The 16,927-nt window shown below is 42.6% G+C and overlaps 1 protein-coding gene across 3 annotated transcripts in view; it reads left to right on the top strand.

Moving 5' to 3' along the window:
• cep104 (centrosomal protein 104) overlaps positions 1-16,927 on the top strand; it is a 41,019-nt gene that overhangs the window by 5,515 nt on the left and 18,577 nt on the right. For all 3 annotated transcript variants that reach the window (XM_065961690.1, XM_065961689.1, XM_020650867.3), the window contains 7 exons: positions 905-981; positions 1,409-1,577; positions 11,463-11,618; positions 11,819-12,046; positions 12,730-12,945; positions 13,607-13,774; positions 16,317-16,490. In XM_065961690.1, coding sequence (XP_065817762.1) covers positions 905-981; positions 1,409-1,577; positions 11,463-11,618; positions 11,819-12,046; positions 12,730-12,945; positions 13,607-13,774; positions 16,317-16,490 — 1,188 coding nt within the window. The remainder of the gene's footprint in view (positions 1-904; positions 982-1,408; positions 1,578-11,462; positions 11,619-11,818; positions 12,047-12,729; positions 12,946-13,606; positions 13,775-16,316; positions 16,491-16,927) is intronic.

Below are 16,927 nucleotides of genomic sequence, written 5' to 3' on the forward strand. Positions count from 1 at the left end.
CTAGGAACTAAAATAGATCCTAGTTCCTGCTGTGCGGAATCACAAAAAAAAAGGGGGAGGGTTCCAACAGTTCCGAGAACTATAAAAAAAGTTTGAGCGGTCAGAAAATCCCCATACACACACACACACACACACACACACACACACACACACACACACACACACACACACACACACACACACACATACATCTTAGCTGGTTTGCATATTGTTGCCCTTGAGAGAAGTGTAATAAGCATTCATCACACCTGATGTTATGACATGTCATAAAAGGAACTTCACAGGTGTTGCTTGAAACATTCATGATGGCTCTGTTCTACAAAAGTGCACCAGTAATCAATGACAGGGAGCCAGGCCAGCTTGGACAAAACTAGGGCCCTAAAATACAGAATCTTAATGGATCAAACAGATCATTCTTTTGATTATTTCGCCAAGGTGTTAGACTCGTTGACTTAATAGGATAATTTTCAGACATTTTTTCTTTAATAATGAACACCAAAGTTTGTTGAGCACCAATTATTTTATTGTTCACGATCCTTCGTAAGGATGTTTTGTTCTACACATTTTGAGATAAGCCTTTTCTCCATGACTCACAGAACACACCATCAACAGCTTTTTTAGAGGCTATAGTTTCGACAATAGTTTTGAAAAATGTTCACATTTGTAAAGACTAAAAAAGCTAATTATCAGCTGAAACACATATTTGAGTTTATGCATCTTTAAATGTAGGTTCCCACTCCTGTGTACATTGCACATGTTCAACATTAGAACATTATATTATATTATATTATAACATTATACAACAATGGTCAGGTCTTCTTGAGCACAGTAATACTAGACTGTGTGTGTGTGTGTGTGTGTGTATGTGTGTGTGTGTGTAATTTGTCCATCTGTTTACCCCCAGCCAAGCAGAGAGCAGCTGATCGAACACTACCTCAACAGTACACAGCTGGAAACCGCCTTGGACACGACATTCATGGGGTGAGGCTAGGCCATTGAACCCTCGTTTCTTTGTCTTGTGACAATAACACTGGTCAACAAAGCCTTTTAGTCTGGAAGACAACCAATAAGGCTCTCAAGGTCGCACAGATTTGAACACAATGCAGGTGGCAGCCCATGCAAAGAGGAAAACACATTTTGAAATATATATTTTTTTATATATCAACCCCCAAGGGACGCTTCACCTCAGGGTCTCACTTCTTGGGGGGGTTGGGTCAGTGTTTTTCTCATTTCATCAGGAATTGCACAATAAAAACTTTAACAATTTAACTGATGATGACGCTTTTATATTCTACTCTAGCATTACCTCCAAGCTTGGACTGACTTGATGCATGATGCATACAAATAAAAGGTATTGATCTGTGTATTTTAAAGAATACGTTGTCTTTGTGTCATGTCGTGCATTCAGGAAATGTGAGTCCATCTCCATGTTGGACGACCTGGCCTTCGACATGTACCAGGACCCCGAGGTTGCCCACATCATCCGTCTCCTGGACAAAAAGAAGCAGGACATGGTCCGGCAAGAGAAATTTGAGCAGGCCAAGAATCTGAAGCAGGCAATCGCAGACCTGCAAAAGGTAATGTGGCTGCTGGTAGGCAGACTGGATGGCTTACAATACATTGACATCAAATATTTGATCACACAGCCACAGAAACCAGGACGCATCTCTGCAGTGAGAGCAGTCAAGATTCTTTATTAGTTACTCAAGGTCTGAAAAAGTTTTAAATAATTTTGTAGGCTCTCAAGGGGTTTAAAATTACTTTGATCCAGTTATAAGAGCTCATTTTTGACATTTTTTATTTTGGTCACCAATCATGGAGCAAGTTAAGAATGGATTTCTGGGGTCAGCTGTAGCTAAGAGGTGGATTCGGTCTTCTTATCAGAATCTTATAATTTCCAGATTTGTCACTCTGCTTCATTCTCACTTATTCTAAAGAATATTTTTCTATACAGCTGGACTGTTTTTTTTAATTAAAGGATAGCACTGTCTTTAAGTAGCAGATACAGGAATAACAGCATAATAAGGTTAGACTAATGATCTTTCGTTCTTTATTTGTGCATAAGAAAGAAAAATCTAATGAAACAGAAGTAGACGTGTACAATAAAAATTGCAGGAGTGGGACAGAGGAAACCCCTAAGGGCTTGTAAAAGGAACCAAACGAACTCAAATTAAAGCAGCTGCAAAGTCTTTTCACAAACTACTAACAAATCAACGCTGAGCGGGAAGAGAATACAATTCACAAACACTACATCACTTTTATTTACTGTTGCACACTGCATTAAAAAAACAAACACTTTTTTAGGATCTTTTTTTAAAACCCAAATAAGAAGAGTGACTGCCAAGTACCTCAAGTACTTTACTTCCTGTTTGAATTCAACCCTGCTTTTATTTTGATAAAAAGTAAGGACCTTTTGGTAGATTGAAGGTAATGATATTAACTCAACCATGGAACTATGGAACTTGTTATTGTTGGGGTTGTATCAAGTCAACTTTGGTTATATTCTTTAATAATTATACTTAATTATTAATAATATAAATAAAATATCATTAAACTATGTTTAATCTCGTTTTGGGGCACCAACCTGTAATCAGGTAAATATAACCAAAATATCACTCAAATCAGTCTCAAATTAGTTATTTAATTACTAATATTATTAATAATGAATAACTATATTTAATAAATTGAAGGCGTGAAATCCGTACACAAAGCCTTCTCACCCAGCTTATATCACAATGCAAATACACCAGTAACCACAAACAACTGCTCTCTTAAATTATAACAGAATTTATTTAAACAAAGCAACATCAATCCAAAATCAATGAACTTAATTAAACAAATAACTATTATAAACTAATCTAAGCAACAAACATTATCAAGCAAAGGCTTGTGGATGAGGTGTGAATGTAGGTGTGTGTGTGTGTGTGTGTGTGTGTGTGTGTGTGTGTGTGTGTGTGTGTGTGAGAGAGAGAGAGAGAGAGAAAGAGGGAAGAAGAAAGGGGGGAAGATGGCTTCGTACCCACGTGGTCGTTCACGATGGCGCAAACCTAACAAAGACCTGGGTGCGTGCACGTGTGGATGAAAGGGAGAGAGAAGGGGGGGGGAAGATTACTTCGTCCCACGTGGTCGCCCTTCCGATGGCACACACCTAACAAAGGCCTAAATGTGGCCTTAAGGTCTAAAAGAGACCGAGTTCGGCCCTACACAATCTGTGTCTCTGAGGCGTCTGGATAGCCGCGAGTGTATAGATCTCTGTGCGTAATGGCGCGGTGGTGGAGTTGGTCTCCAGATGTACGTTTACACGGGAATATGTGTGTATGTGTGTGCGTAGAAGGGGAAATAAAAGAGAATAAAAGAGAAATGCGTGCCTGAAGAGGCCGGATCACAGTCCGACTCCCGCGCCACAACTCGGAGTAATTCCCTTCATTCACAGAAACAAACCAATAGCCGAATTCAGGTTAATACAGCTTACACTGGCCTTTCTGATCAGAAGAGTAATACCCGGTTATAACGCTGTTACGCTAAACACATATAGGACGTAGCGGTCCGAAACAACAAGAGTTTTAAACAGTTAAAACTCAGGACGCAGGTCCAACAAAGATAAAAAATTACAGTTTCTGCTTTGATCAACAATTGTTAAAAACACTCTCTAAAGCTAATTCTGCCCAGACCTAATTAAGCCTCACTTGTGAATCGCTTTGTCCGCGATTGGTGAAAGGAAAAGAGTCCGGCGATGGAGCAGATCTTCTGTCCGTCCTGGTGCAGAGGCGTCTGATGGCGGCGAGGGTCCCTTACGGCGAGAGCGGCTTCGTTGGTTCTCCGTCGAGTGGAAAGATGTCCTTTGATGTCCTTTCGTTGCAGGACGGAATAAGACCGTTATCTTTCTGATAACCTGTTATAGTCTGACGCTCTCCGAGAAACTGAGATGCGTTCACTGGACAATCCGAGCTCGGAATTTAGAACACTGCCGGCCGCGGATTACCTGCGCGCCAAAACTTAAAACAAAGGAAGATTGTTGCAGGAAACAGGAGATCTTCTTGGGTCTCCGAGCACCGAAGGTCAGCGCGTGAAAGAGAGCGAGCAATGGAAGTCTTGGAGTTTTGTAGCCTGGCCTGCTCCATGGGGGTCTACCTCAGGTCCCCTCCAATGAGGAGAGAGAGGTTCCGGTCCCCCCTTTACTTCACACGTAGGTGTGAAGTACCGCATGGGATTCTGGGATTAAGAGTCCTTTTAGGCCTCTTTGTGATCTCAGTGAATAACTCAAATGAGGCTTTTACAGAGGTGCAGGCCCAAGTCCATTGCTTGACTGTTCTAAGCCTGCGTGGCCCAACATCCCCCCTTTGTCCTGAAGAATGGGATTGCGGGTCGCGGTCTTTAGGGCAAATAGGGCCAACAGTCCATGTGTGAGGAGACAAATTTTCAAATAGTTAGTGAGCAAAAAGTCCATACATTTTGAGAGGCATTCGGTCTGGGCAGACACTGAGGCAAAGTCTGGGCAGACTGTCTAACTATGTCTAAAGCTAGGCATAAAACATAACCAGGCATTAGCAAAGCTTTGTTACTCAAGGTGCATTCTTTAACAAAACAAATGAAACAAACAGACAAGAGGAAGGGAGAAAGAGAAGAGTATAAGGTGTAGGTTTGTGGGCTAACTCCTAGCCTGGGCAGGAGTAAGCCTGTGGGAAGGTGTTTGTGGCGTGTAGGTGTGTAAATGTACATTATGTGTCTCCCTACCAATGTCAAAACACAAAACAGGGACTAGGAAACATTCATGTCGGTAGAGTGACATTGTTGTGTTTCTACAATGGAGGCTACACCCCCACTCCTATGTGGAGTCAGAATCGGGTTCTCTGTAAGCGAGGGAGTCCTTAGGGAGCTCGTAGGAACTCCGATTATACCTACCCTTCTGTCTCAGACTACGGCCATCCCGAGAGTTCCGTTCGGATCTGGTAGCGATCAGTTCTCCAGGCTGGAACCTACTCTGTGGTTGAGTCCCACCCCCCTGGCTCTGTTCTCTATTCTGCCGGTGATATGGTCTCTTATTCCTAGCACGAGGCAACTTGTTGCCCTCACGTGACACGTGACGTAAGCGTGTCTGCCAAACCGCCTGTGCGAATCTCTTGATCTCTTTCATACTAAGCTGATGTGTACGACTATGCAGGGTGACATCTGAACGCACGCAGCCATGCAGATTGTGCATGAAGATGGACTTGAAAGTTGGGTTCTCTTCCAAACCTGGAGCCTTACGTCCCTGGAAATATGCAGATCTAAGTCGCCAGTAATAATCTTTGGGGGCCTCATGCTTCTGATGCAAGACACTGAAAGCACTAAGAAGGGCAGATGCAGGGTCAATGTAGGTGGAGTATTCCTGGCGCAAAGCATTGCAGAGCGCAGAGTACTGGTATCTGATCTCAGGCTGAAGGGTAGTCGTGAAGTTACGGACACTCTTGGAAGTTGTCTTCCAGATCAGCCTGAGTTTTTCTCTTGTGGATGCATCAGGTACCTCACTGAGACACAGGTTAATCTCTCTGAGGTAATCATCGATGCAGAGGTCTGAGTTATCTGGATCAAACCGCTCTACATCCTGTGCCATAGATTCAATGAGCCTTATGCGCATTCTTTGATCTCTGGGTAGAAGGGAGCCATCCCAGTCATCTGAGGTTTGGATATTCCTTAGCCGTGAATCCTGCAATGGGAACCTACAGGTAGCAGGAGGGGGCCTGGTGTTATCTCTTCCTCTGGGGGCTGAGAAGTCACCCCCCTTCCTATGTGGTGATTCAAACCTGTGAAGGTGTGAAAGGGTGTCACAGTTGTCAGAGAACTGGGGCGTTTCCCCAAGGAACGGGGCTCCACAGTCAAAATCAGGGAAAACTAGACTTATTTCCTCAGTCCTTGGGTTATCCTGGCTGCTCGGTTCTTTACTGAGCTTTTTCAGCAGGGTTGTTTGATCTCTTAAGGGGCTTGGTCCAGGATCAGAGTCATATCCTGACGATGTGTCTTGCTCCATGCTTACCTGTGCTCCCTGAATTAATTCAAGCATGTCCAACACTTTCTGCTTGGCAGTTTGTAAGTGCTGATTAACAGATTTGTTTCCTTTCTGCAAGGATCGGACCTTTGGTGGGAGTGTCCCCATGAAATCACGGACACTCCTAGCCGTAGTCTTCCAGATCCGTTTCAGTTTTTCATGTGAGGACGCATGAGGCAGGTCAAGGAGACAATGGTCAACTTCTCTAAAGTAATCGTTAATACTTGAATCTGGGCTATCTGGGTCAAAACGCTTCAGATCTTTGGCCTGAGGTTCTATCTGCCTGGTTCGCAGGCCCTGACCCGAAGGCTGGCGAGGGTCGTCCAATTCGTCTGATGAATCGTAAGCCCTGTGGTTGTCACGGTAGTAGGGTTGTAACCGTGGCGGGGTTTGTGTTCGGCTCAGACGTGGCCGTCTATCGTGGGACAGGTAGCGTTTGGTGCCCAATTGGGCCTGTGTCTCCTCCCTGTCTCTAGGGGGAGTAAAGCCTCTCATCCTGCGGGGTGAGGGTTCTCTTCGCTCAAAGCGTATGGCGGAACGCGGGGGCCCTTCCTCTTTACTCATCCTACTCTTTACCGGGTGGTCTGAGGACGTGGGCGCTTTTGTGCCTGGGTCGACCCGGCGGTGCCTTCCCCTCTCCTCCAGATCCTGCAACATGTCTGTCTCCCTCCTCCAGGGGCTTGTTTCAGTCTCCCATCCTTCGTCTGAGGTTTCCTCATCTGATCTGGGGGCTGAAGTCCTTCTCTGCCTGTCCTGAACTCTGGGTACCATATCACTTCGTTTCCTCTGTTCGGCCAGTTTGCTGCTTTCGTGCAGTGTTTTATTCTCCTCCTGCAGGGCCTTGCAATTTTCCTGCAAGGTCTTTAGTTTATCCTGCATTCTTTCGAAGTCGTCCCGCAGGATCTGTCCTTCTTCTAGTACCCGGGCTAGCTGTTCCCGGTGTATCTCATTCTGCACATTTGATTTGCGCTGATAAAGGAGGAGAATTTTGCCTAGAACATCTGAAGCTGTACGTGTTGGCTTCCCAGTTGGTTGATTTGCATATTCAACCAAGCCCTTTAGTCTCTTTTCACATGTGCTGAGGGTGTAGGAGTTCAGGCTGTCGAGCTGCTCTATAGGGAGGTGGATAAGATTAGCAACTACGTCTTGAAGGGGTGGATCGTCTGATCCATAGTGAGCTTTGGCCCATAGTTGATGTATGTCTTCTGCATACATTCTGTCTTTATTAGGGGTGAGCCTGGCTCTGTGGTTGACAAGATCAACTAGCTCTTCTAACTTCTTATCACTAATGCTAATTGACTAGCTATATAGGTTGGCACTCTCCTCTGAGGAGAGGTTCGTCAGACCGGCAGCAGTTTCTTGCAGTGCTGCGTCGTCTGATCCAAAAGGAGTCTCAGCCCCCGACTCACCTAGGGTCTTGGTACACAAGAGCAAATCTTATCTAAGTTTCCCAACTGATCACTGCAGTCTATCCTGGAAGATAGGAGAGGGGATTCACACCTCAAGTCCTCAAAGGAAGGGAGGAACTCACACCTCTCAGACAGCTGGCTATGCCACAATGATAAGGTTACACTCTCATCTGGCCAAATGGCTCTCAAACAACAAGGAGCACCACAATCCTTTAGTCGAATACTTCAGGATCAAAATCTAGATTAATGCAACAAATCAAGTTCCTTGATAAAGTCACACTAGCTGCATCATTATGTCCAATTGTTGTATGGACCCAAAGGGGACAACAGTTACGGCTTTAACCATTAACTAACAACATAAAACACAACTAAGCCACAGCTTGATGTCTGCTTTGCTTAAACCACAAAAATTTAAAGAAAATATAATTTTCTTCCGAAGGATCCTTTTTAGGATTTTAAGTTTGGATTACTGTGCATTTACAGTGCAATAAAGCTGGTTTATTGAAGGCCTCACACGGGGCACCATTTGTTGGGGTTGTATCAAGTCAACTTTGGTTATATTCTTTAATAATTATACTTAATTATTAATAATATAAATAAAATATCATTAAACTATGTTTAATCTCGTTTTGGGGCACCAACCTGTAATCAGGTAAATATAACCAAAATATCACTCAAATCAGTCTCAAATTAGTTATTTAATTACTAATATTATTAATAATGAATAACTATATTTAATAAATTGAAGGCGTGAAATCCGTACACAAAGCCTTCTCACCCAGCTTATATCACAATGCAAATACACCAGTAACCACAAACAACTGCTCTCTTAAATTATAACAGAATTTATTTAAACAAAGCAACATCAATCCAAAATCAATGAACTTAATTAAACAAATAACTATTATAAACTAATCTAAGCAACAAACATTATCAAGCAAAGGCTTGTGGATGAGGTGTGAATGTAGGTGTGTGTGTGTGTGTGTGTGTGTGTGTGTGTGTGTGTGTGTGTGTGAGAGAGAGAGAGAGAGAGAAAGAGGGAAGAAGAAAGGGGGGAAGATGGCTTCGTACCCACGTGGTCGTTCACGATGGCGCAAACCTAACAAAGACCTGGGTGCGTGCACGTGTGGATGAAAGGGAGAGAGAAGGGGGGGGGAAGATTACTTCGTCCCACGTGGTCGCCCTTCCGATGGCACACACCTAACAAAGGCCTAAATGTGGCCTTAAGGTCTAAAAGAGACCGAGTTCGGCCCTACACAATCTGTGTCTCTGAGGCGTCTGGATAGCCGCGAGTGTATAGATCTCTGTGCGTAATGGCGCGGTGGTGGAGTTGGTCTCCAGATGTACGTTTACACGGGAATATGTGTGTATGTGTGTGCGTAGAAGGGGAAATAAAAGAGAATAAAAGAGAAATGCGTGCCTGAAGAGGCCGGATCACAGTCCGACTCCCGCGCCACAACTCGGAGTAATTCCCTTCATTCACAGAAACAAACCAATAGCCGAATTCAGGTTAATACAGCTTACACTGGCCTTTCTGATCAGAAGAGTAATACCCGGTTATAACGCTGTTACGCTAAACACATATAGGACGTAGCGGTCCGAAACAACAAGAGTTTTAAACAGTTAAAACTCAGGACGCAGGTCCAACAAAGATAAAAAATTACAGTTTCTGCTTTGATCAACAATTGTTAAAAACACTCTCTAAAGCTAATTCTGCCCAGACCTAATTAAGCCTCACTTGTGAATCGCTTTGTCCGCGATTGGTGAAAGGAAAAGAGTCCGGCGATGGAGCAGATCTTCTGTCCGTCCTGGTGCAGAGGCGTCTGATGGCGGCGAGGGTCCCTTACGGCGAGAGCGGCTTCGTTGGTTCTCCGTCGAGTGGAAAGATGTCCTTTGATGTCCTTTCGTTGCAGGACGGAATAAGACCGTTATCTTTCTGATAACCTGTTATAGTCTGACGCTCTCCGAGAAACTGAGATGCGTTCACTGGACAATCCGAGCTCGGAATTTAGAACACTGCCGGCCGCGGATTACCTGCGCGCCAAAACTTAAAACAAAGGAAGATTGTTGCAGGAAACAGGAGATCTTCTTGGGTCTCCGAGCACCGAAGGTCAGCGCGTGAAAGAGAGCGAGCAATGGAAGTCTTGGAGTTTTGTAGCCTGGCCTGCTCCATGGGGGTCTACCTCAGGTCCCCTCCAATGAGGAGAGAGAGGTTCCGGTCCCCCCTTTACTTCACACGTAGGTGTGAAGTACCGCATGGGATTCTGGGATTAAGAGTCCTTTTAGGCCTCTTTGTGATCTCAGTGAATAACTCAAATGAGGCTTTTACAGAGGTGCAGGCCCAAGTCCATTGCTTGACTGTTCTAAGCCTGCGTGGCCCAACATTATGGATCAAAAACTGAAAGAAAACAGGGAAAAGGAACGGTAAAAAAGTGAAATGTTTGATGTTAGAAGTGGACATTACTTTTCACTCATCAACTGAGCCAACAGCAGCGATGTTGTTCTTTTCGCATTCTCTTCCCACACTGTGGACGTTTGTCCATGGTGTGCCTAAAGGGACCAAATATGATGCACTTAAGAAGATAAACAATTAATGCATTCATTTCAAACCTTAATCAATTGGGACTAACAAGTTAATGCTGACAGCCTTAACTGTCAAAAGTAGAAAAATAAAATGAAACCCCTGGTATTTAGAATTACTGGGAAAATATTGGGATTTTTTAATACATAAACTTTTCAGGTTCAGACATGATTTTCCATCCATGGACGATACTTTTCTTTGCAAGAAAGACCAACAGTGTGAGTCTTGTATTCTTTTTTACAGATATCCAGTGTTTTTTCAGCACTATTTGTAACAGTAGTTGTTAAACATTGTTCAGATTCCTGTTACTCACCTCCTTTGTATACAGCGTTTCCATGCTTACCATGAATTCTTAATAAGCTCAACAGCTGCGATGATGGTCCTTTGGAAATGTCCGTCCCACTCCCACAAACCACACCCCAACCACAAGTCTTTCTGTAACAGGATTACACACACTAACACACACCAGAACCTTGAGCATACTGACATTGTGCAAAGAGAAGTTGTCAAGGTAGTCATGCTGAAAATCCCTTGTCATCGTACCCTCAGGATGTCAGAGGATGGTTTGTGGTGTTACATGTGAAAAGACCAGAAAAGCAGACGGAGTATTGTCATGGTGTATTTCTTCCACTTTACTGAGCCCCTTCGTTTAAGTCAGAAGGCAAGGCAAGTATTTATATATCACATTTCAGCAACAAGGCAATTCAAAGTGCTTCACACAAGACATCAAAAGCATCATCAGAAGAAGCAAAGAGCCTCATTAAGTAGAGAGAGTAGGCTGAAGACAATAAATAAAAGCTGGAGAAAAAAAGGTGCCGTGTTTGTTTGGTCCAAAAGAGAGTAAAGAATCACAGGGAGTTGTTTTTCACACTGTGTCGCCTGGCACCTAGTTGACTACTTAATTCAGCTGTATGGAATTTCCTCTCATTGAAATTACGTGTGTCATTTACTGGAAGTTGTTGACACTTTCCCAGCCTGTAAATCTTCATGATTCACCACATGGCACACTTACTTCAGCCGGCACCAGGGCTGTTTTACTGTGCAGAGCAGGACTGCTTGTGTCAAGTCCAAGTGAATCCCCAAACCTGCACCAGTACACATAATTATTTTTAATTACAACTTTTTGTATGGCCTTTGTTTATCTTCGTTATGCCAGCAGTCCCTTGCTAAAGCAAGTTCTGAGATCTAAGAATACAACAACAGCATGACAATGAGGTGAAAGTGGCAAAAAAAAATGACATTTACTTAATTCGACTTGTTTTTTAAGACACTTTGCTTTCGAGTCTGTATGCAGCTGAAATGTTGGAAATGCCTCATTGCACAAAAAGACAAAGATCATTAGACCTCAGGCAGCCTCATAGTACGGCTTTACTGCCCTGTTCACCTGTTTAAACATGTGGTAAAAGGCTCATTCTGTCACTTCCCATCCTTCATGGGATTCTTCCAGGTAGGGGAGCGTTTGGCTCGGTATGATGTTGAGAAAAGATGTGCCATTGAAAAGGAAGACTACGACCTGGCCAAGAAGAAGAAGGAGCTGATGGCCGACTACAGGAAGAGTGTCTACCAGCAGCTGGAAGTCCACAACCTGCTGGATATGGCACTGGTCAGTCACCAGCGATGCAACACCTGCAACATTTCAACTGTGTAGTCAAAGCAGCAGTTGATTTTTTGTGATAGAGAAAATATATGACTTTTTCCTTGACATGATATTGAGATGAAATATCAAATCATGGAGATATAGAGAAAGTCATTACTTATACTGCTTCATCTAAATTCTGTCATCAACTTACACCATTTCACCAGATCACCAGGGCTGCAGATTCATCCCCAGCCAAGGATCCTCCTTCTCTCCTGCCTTCTCTGGCTCACCATCCAGTCCCCACCAAGCCCCTTGTGTCCACAGACACATTAAAGAAGAGGAAAAAAACGAATGCTCCTCAGAAACAACAGTCAGACTCAGAAACTGTTATTACCAAGCCAAGCAGACAACCTGAGACACCATGCACACCTGCTGCTTTACCCAAGATAGATGTAAGTGGCACTCAAGTAACACATTGCAACACATTTACAAAGAGTGAATATGCAAACAGTTTCCTCTGAAGAGTCTATGGGTGATTGGTAATGGAAGTGCATACGTGTTGATAATTAAGCTGTAGACAGTTGTACCTTTGGCTTGTCTGCTTGCTTTAATTTCTGTGTTGTTTTCAACTTTATCCAGCATGTTTCCTACATTAAGCCTCCGTAGCACATATGATGAGCATCAGGGGCTTTTATGCTTTACTCACCACCTACCCAGACCAGCCTTACTGCAGGTTTGGGTTTCACTATTTAATTAAAAGTGTGCAACAGTTGGCTGACTCTGGCGACTGCCAACCTGGCCTCGAGGCGGGGCTTTTAGACCAGTGCAAGCCAGCAGGGTGCCAGTGGGACCCGGCCACAGAGGATGTTGCTAACTGTGTTGAGCTTGGAATTATATTGAGGAAGTTAAACATCCATTGTTAACATGATGCTGAATGACTGACATATTTAGTGATCAAGTGCTAGTGAATGTTTGTGAGAAGAAGGGTAGAGGCCATTCAAGGATGGACATTTTTACACCTCAGACATTTATTAACATACCAATAAATGCAATTTAAGATGAGAAAGTTATGAAAATGTAATTCAATATTTTGTTTCAAGCTTTTAACACTAGTGTTGTTGTCTTGCGCCGACAGGTGACCAGTGTACCTTATGATGAGAGGCCTCTGCCCACCCTTCAGAGGATAGACGGGCCCGTGGAGGTCATCCAGAGTCCTGCAGAGCAGAACTCCCCCCAGCATGAAGCCCAAATGACTCCACAAAGCTCTGAGATGAGTGGGGAGCCTGAGCCACTGACAGAGAAGGTGCAGAGAGAGGCTGGCCTTCCAATTGAGGTCTTTGGGGAAAGCCTGGTAAGAGAATAAACCGCAGAAAAAAACAAGGGATTTCACTTCCACACAACATACTCTAAAGATACTTTTTTGGATCCCTTTTACATAGTTGGTACTTTTTACTATAGCATGATATTAAACACCCTTTTGTCCTGTCCATGATACATTTTTATCACAGTATATGTCAGAAGAAAAGAAGTTTGACCACCCGAGAGGGATAGAAAATTTCAATAGGGTCTTGCCTTCAAATACCCTGTACAAAATATTGAATTTCTCCTCATCTGTGTTCTCATCTAGCATACATTTTGTTTTGTCAGGCATGCAGTGCTTGACAGCTATTGTGCAGTTTCATTTGATAGTTTTTGCTGGAAACATTGGAATGCGGCTTCTGGAAAATGGGTGGCTAAATGTGGAATTTTTTAACTGGAAATTACTTAGCTAACCTTTTCCTAGATGTGATTGAAACTGCAGTGAGTTGTGTTTTTTTTTATGGGTTTTTCACTTTGAGCGACATTTTCACAACATCAATAGGCATTTGAAACATTGGCGATATTAGAAATATTGATGACAAACAATTATTGGTCTGAATAATTTTTCCATATCGGCTGTTTTACCGACATAACTGATATTTGTGATATCTGTCTCGCACATTGGCTATTCTTTTACCCTCCTTTCCTTGCAGGTTGCTGGGGCATATTCCAAAACCTGGTCTTACAGAGAGGATGCCCTCATGGCTGTCCACAAGAAGCTTTTGGAGCTATCACCCACCACTCCAAGGGAGGAACTCAGGAACATGATAAGAGCTGCGACCTTCCTAGTTAAGAAGGCCCTCCTGGATAAAGTGTCATCTGTGAGTCATTTACTCAAAAGAGGCATTTCTTTGGTGTCAGAACTGTAAATGTCGTGGAACAAATATTTTGTTGTCCAGAAGACTCTATTTTAAACTGGCTTCTCTGACAAAAGGTACATTTAGTAATAGGCTTTCATGGATACGACATGCTGCTTAGACTTCTGTGTTACTTATAGCTCCTTTAGGAATAGGAGGGTGATGTCATTCTGCTGATAGGCTGGCAGGGTACAGTAGGTGTAATTCAGCTAAATCTGCATCAGTGTTTGTTGGGAAGTCACAGAATCGATAGCTTAAAAATATTGCACACGTTTCAATTACTAAATGTAATTAATGTTAACGGTCAAATATTATGCAAATACTCTCCCTCATTTGCCTGCTCCACTTTTTTAGAAAATGTATGCTGAAAGAGGCCGTTTGGAGATTTTCCCTTCATGACATCACAAAGTAATGTGACGTGTAACCCCTCCCCGAGGTGGATGACACTCCCACAGCTAGGTGTGTGTTCTGCCCTCTAAGTCTGCCTTCTCACTGTAAACTATTGGGCATGGTACTAGAAATCCTGAGTTAATCCCCCTTCCAGAGAGGGGGCGTGGTTAAACAAGCGGTGAAACTGCCGGTTCTGAGCAGGGCTAAAATAGAGGAGTTTATAGGTTTGATCAAATACAGGATCAGAGTGGATTTTTGGCAAGAAATTTCACAGACATGTTTTGTGGAGCTCTAAGACTTATTTAAGCTTTTGAAAAGGAGAATAATATGTGTCCATTAAAGAGAAAGCAAGGATTTAGGTCAGGAAACCTTAAAAAAAACTATTTAGATACAATCAGATAATTGATAACAATTAATTCAATTTCTACTACGTCCAAGTTAATTGAAAAGAAACTGCTGTCAGGAAAGCAGACCCTTTAAAGTGTTGCGGGTACCTTTTTTCTTTGCAGCTGTCAAATGCTTCTTTAAATCAGGTTCTCTGTATTCCTGTTAAAACTACAGCGAATGTTCATGATGTTTAACCATCAGCACACACTCACACATGCATACTGTTAACAATGATCCCCCTGTACCATATATACAAGCCCAGATCTCGCTCCTAGAACTGGCTGACTTTAACCAACATTTTGGACAAGGATCATGTTGTTACCCTTTCGAAGTCGCCCATAACCTGTAGTGTAATAAAAAGGGTTTGCCACAATAATTCTAGTGATTAATTTCCGAGCTACATTGATACACCGACTGCTCCATTAAGACGTACACAGGATATTTTGCTGCCCCACAACTGAGCTTCAGTTTAGTTCCTGATAAATGCAACCTTTCTCTGTGGTCATGTTTTGATATGCTGGGATTAAAAACCACCGGGTGTCTGTTGGTGGGCTTGTTTATAACGTTTGCCTGTGTTGCTGCAGTTCTCAACATGACTGTACATCTATTACTTTAGCATTAGCATTCTCTGAGCTGTGTTCTGCTGCTAAGCTGACTGAAGAAAGGACCCAAACCACACGCTGCGACTGGTTGCTCTTTTATTATGAACCGTACTATCTGTATCTCTGTACAAGTTAAAAAGCAAAAAAAGCTCTGCAACATTGCAGTCTCTTCAAAAACACATCGTGTGTCATCAGTCTCCTCTCTGGAAGTGTAGCATGGACAGATTTTTTTATTTTACGCAGTGCATGCAAATAAAAAAACAAAACAGTACGTTGATAACAACAAAATTGTTTTTGAATAAAATGTGAAAATAAATTATATGAATTACTTAATACAGTTAGCATATGAATATTCAGCATGATTATTACAACCAATATAATTATGTATACATGTAGTGAACATACAAAGAAAACAAACATGTTCAAGTCAAAAATAGATGAATAACATGCTGCCTCTTTTACACATGGGGGTCTCCAGTCCATAAACATACAAGGAATGTAGTTCTTGGAAACATGAGTCGACTAGAAAAACTTATAAAATGTAATTGACAAAGTTTACATTTCAACCAATCAATCGTTATTTGTATAGTACCTACTCATAACAAATGTTATCTCAAGAAACTTACAAAAAAACAGGTAAAAGACCTTACTCTTTGTGATAATATCTACAAAGATCCAACATTAATCCATCATGAGCACTAAACATTTATCAAAGCTACAGTGGTAAGAAAAAAAACTTCCTTTTAAGAGGCAGAAACCTCAAGCAAAATTAGACTCATGATTAACAGCCATCTGCTGAAGCTGTGTTAGGCTTGAAAAATGGGATACAGGGAGATGCATACTGCTGTGTTTTTTAATACTCACTGAACTAAATAAGTGCGCAACACTAAGCAAGAAATAAACCTTTCCTCCTTTCAGCAACCATATAAAGATACTGTATATAGAGTCAACAAAAACCTCAATTCATAGCAAATAAATGTCACTCTCCGTCTGCATACTTGAACTAATTCAAAGTAAACATTAACAAGTTGAGCCTCTCTGTTGATTGATATCACCCTTGTGCTAACTTTTCTTGGTATGCCACTAAGTTTGGGGCTAACTGTAACATCCACTTGCTCTTCTCTCAGGTTTTTCATGCCTCCCTGAAGCTGCTGCAGGTACTCCTGAGCCAGCTCATCCCAGCTCTGGGGTTGGGCCGGGCTGAGCTGAACCACTGCTTGGAGCAGACTTTGCCCAGCCTGCTGGTCAGGACAGGAGAGTCAGCCAGCCGCTTAAGATCCACAGCCAATGTCTTCATACTGGTATGGTAACACATCCAAATGACATGTCTACATGGCATCATTTGTACCACTGAAGCCACGTCAATCCTTTACTTCACATCAGCTTTCCCCCTACCTCCTTTACAGCTTTGGCTTAGGGAAAGAAATCTGCAGCTTTTGTTTCACCATCTTTCCTTGGGTATTTTGCTCTGAGCTCCTTTTCCCCACTAACATAGGAAAAAACACAATAAGGTACATGGAGTCTTGTACTATACAGTATTTAGATCTTTGCGTAGGTATTTTATAATTGTCAAAATTTGGAGGAAATTGCATTTTGTGATTTTTGTCACAAAACAAATAATTCTGCCCAACAGTTTCCTCTGATGATGAAGATTTGAGTTCCCACTCATTTTTTAGGAAAGAGGAGATTATCGGCAAATTAATCTGTCCACACTCCTTTCAACTCCAGTGGTGATATC

This window comes from Labrus bergylta, chromosome 12 (genome assembly GCF_963930695.1).
Source record: "Labrus bergylta chromosome 12, fLabBer1.1, whole genome shotgun sequence".
Taxonomy (NCBI): Eukaryota; Metazoa; Chordata; class Actinopteri; order Labriformes; family Labridae; genus Labrus; species Labrus bergylta.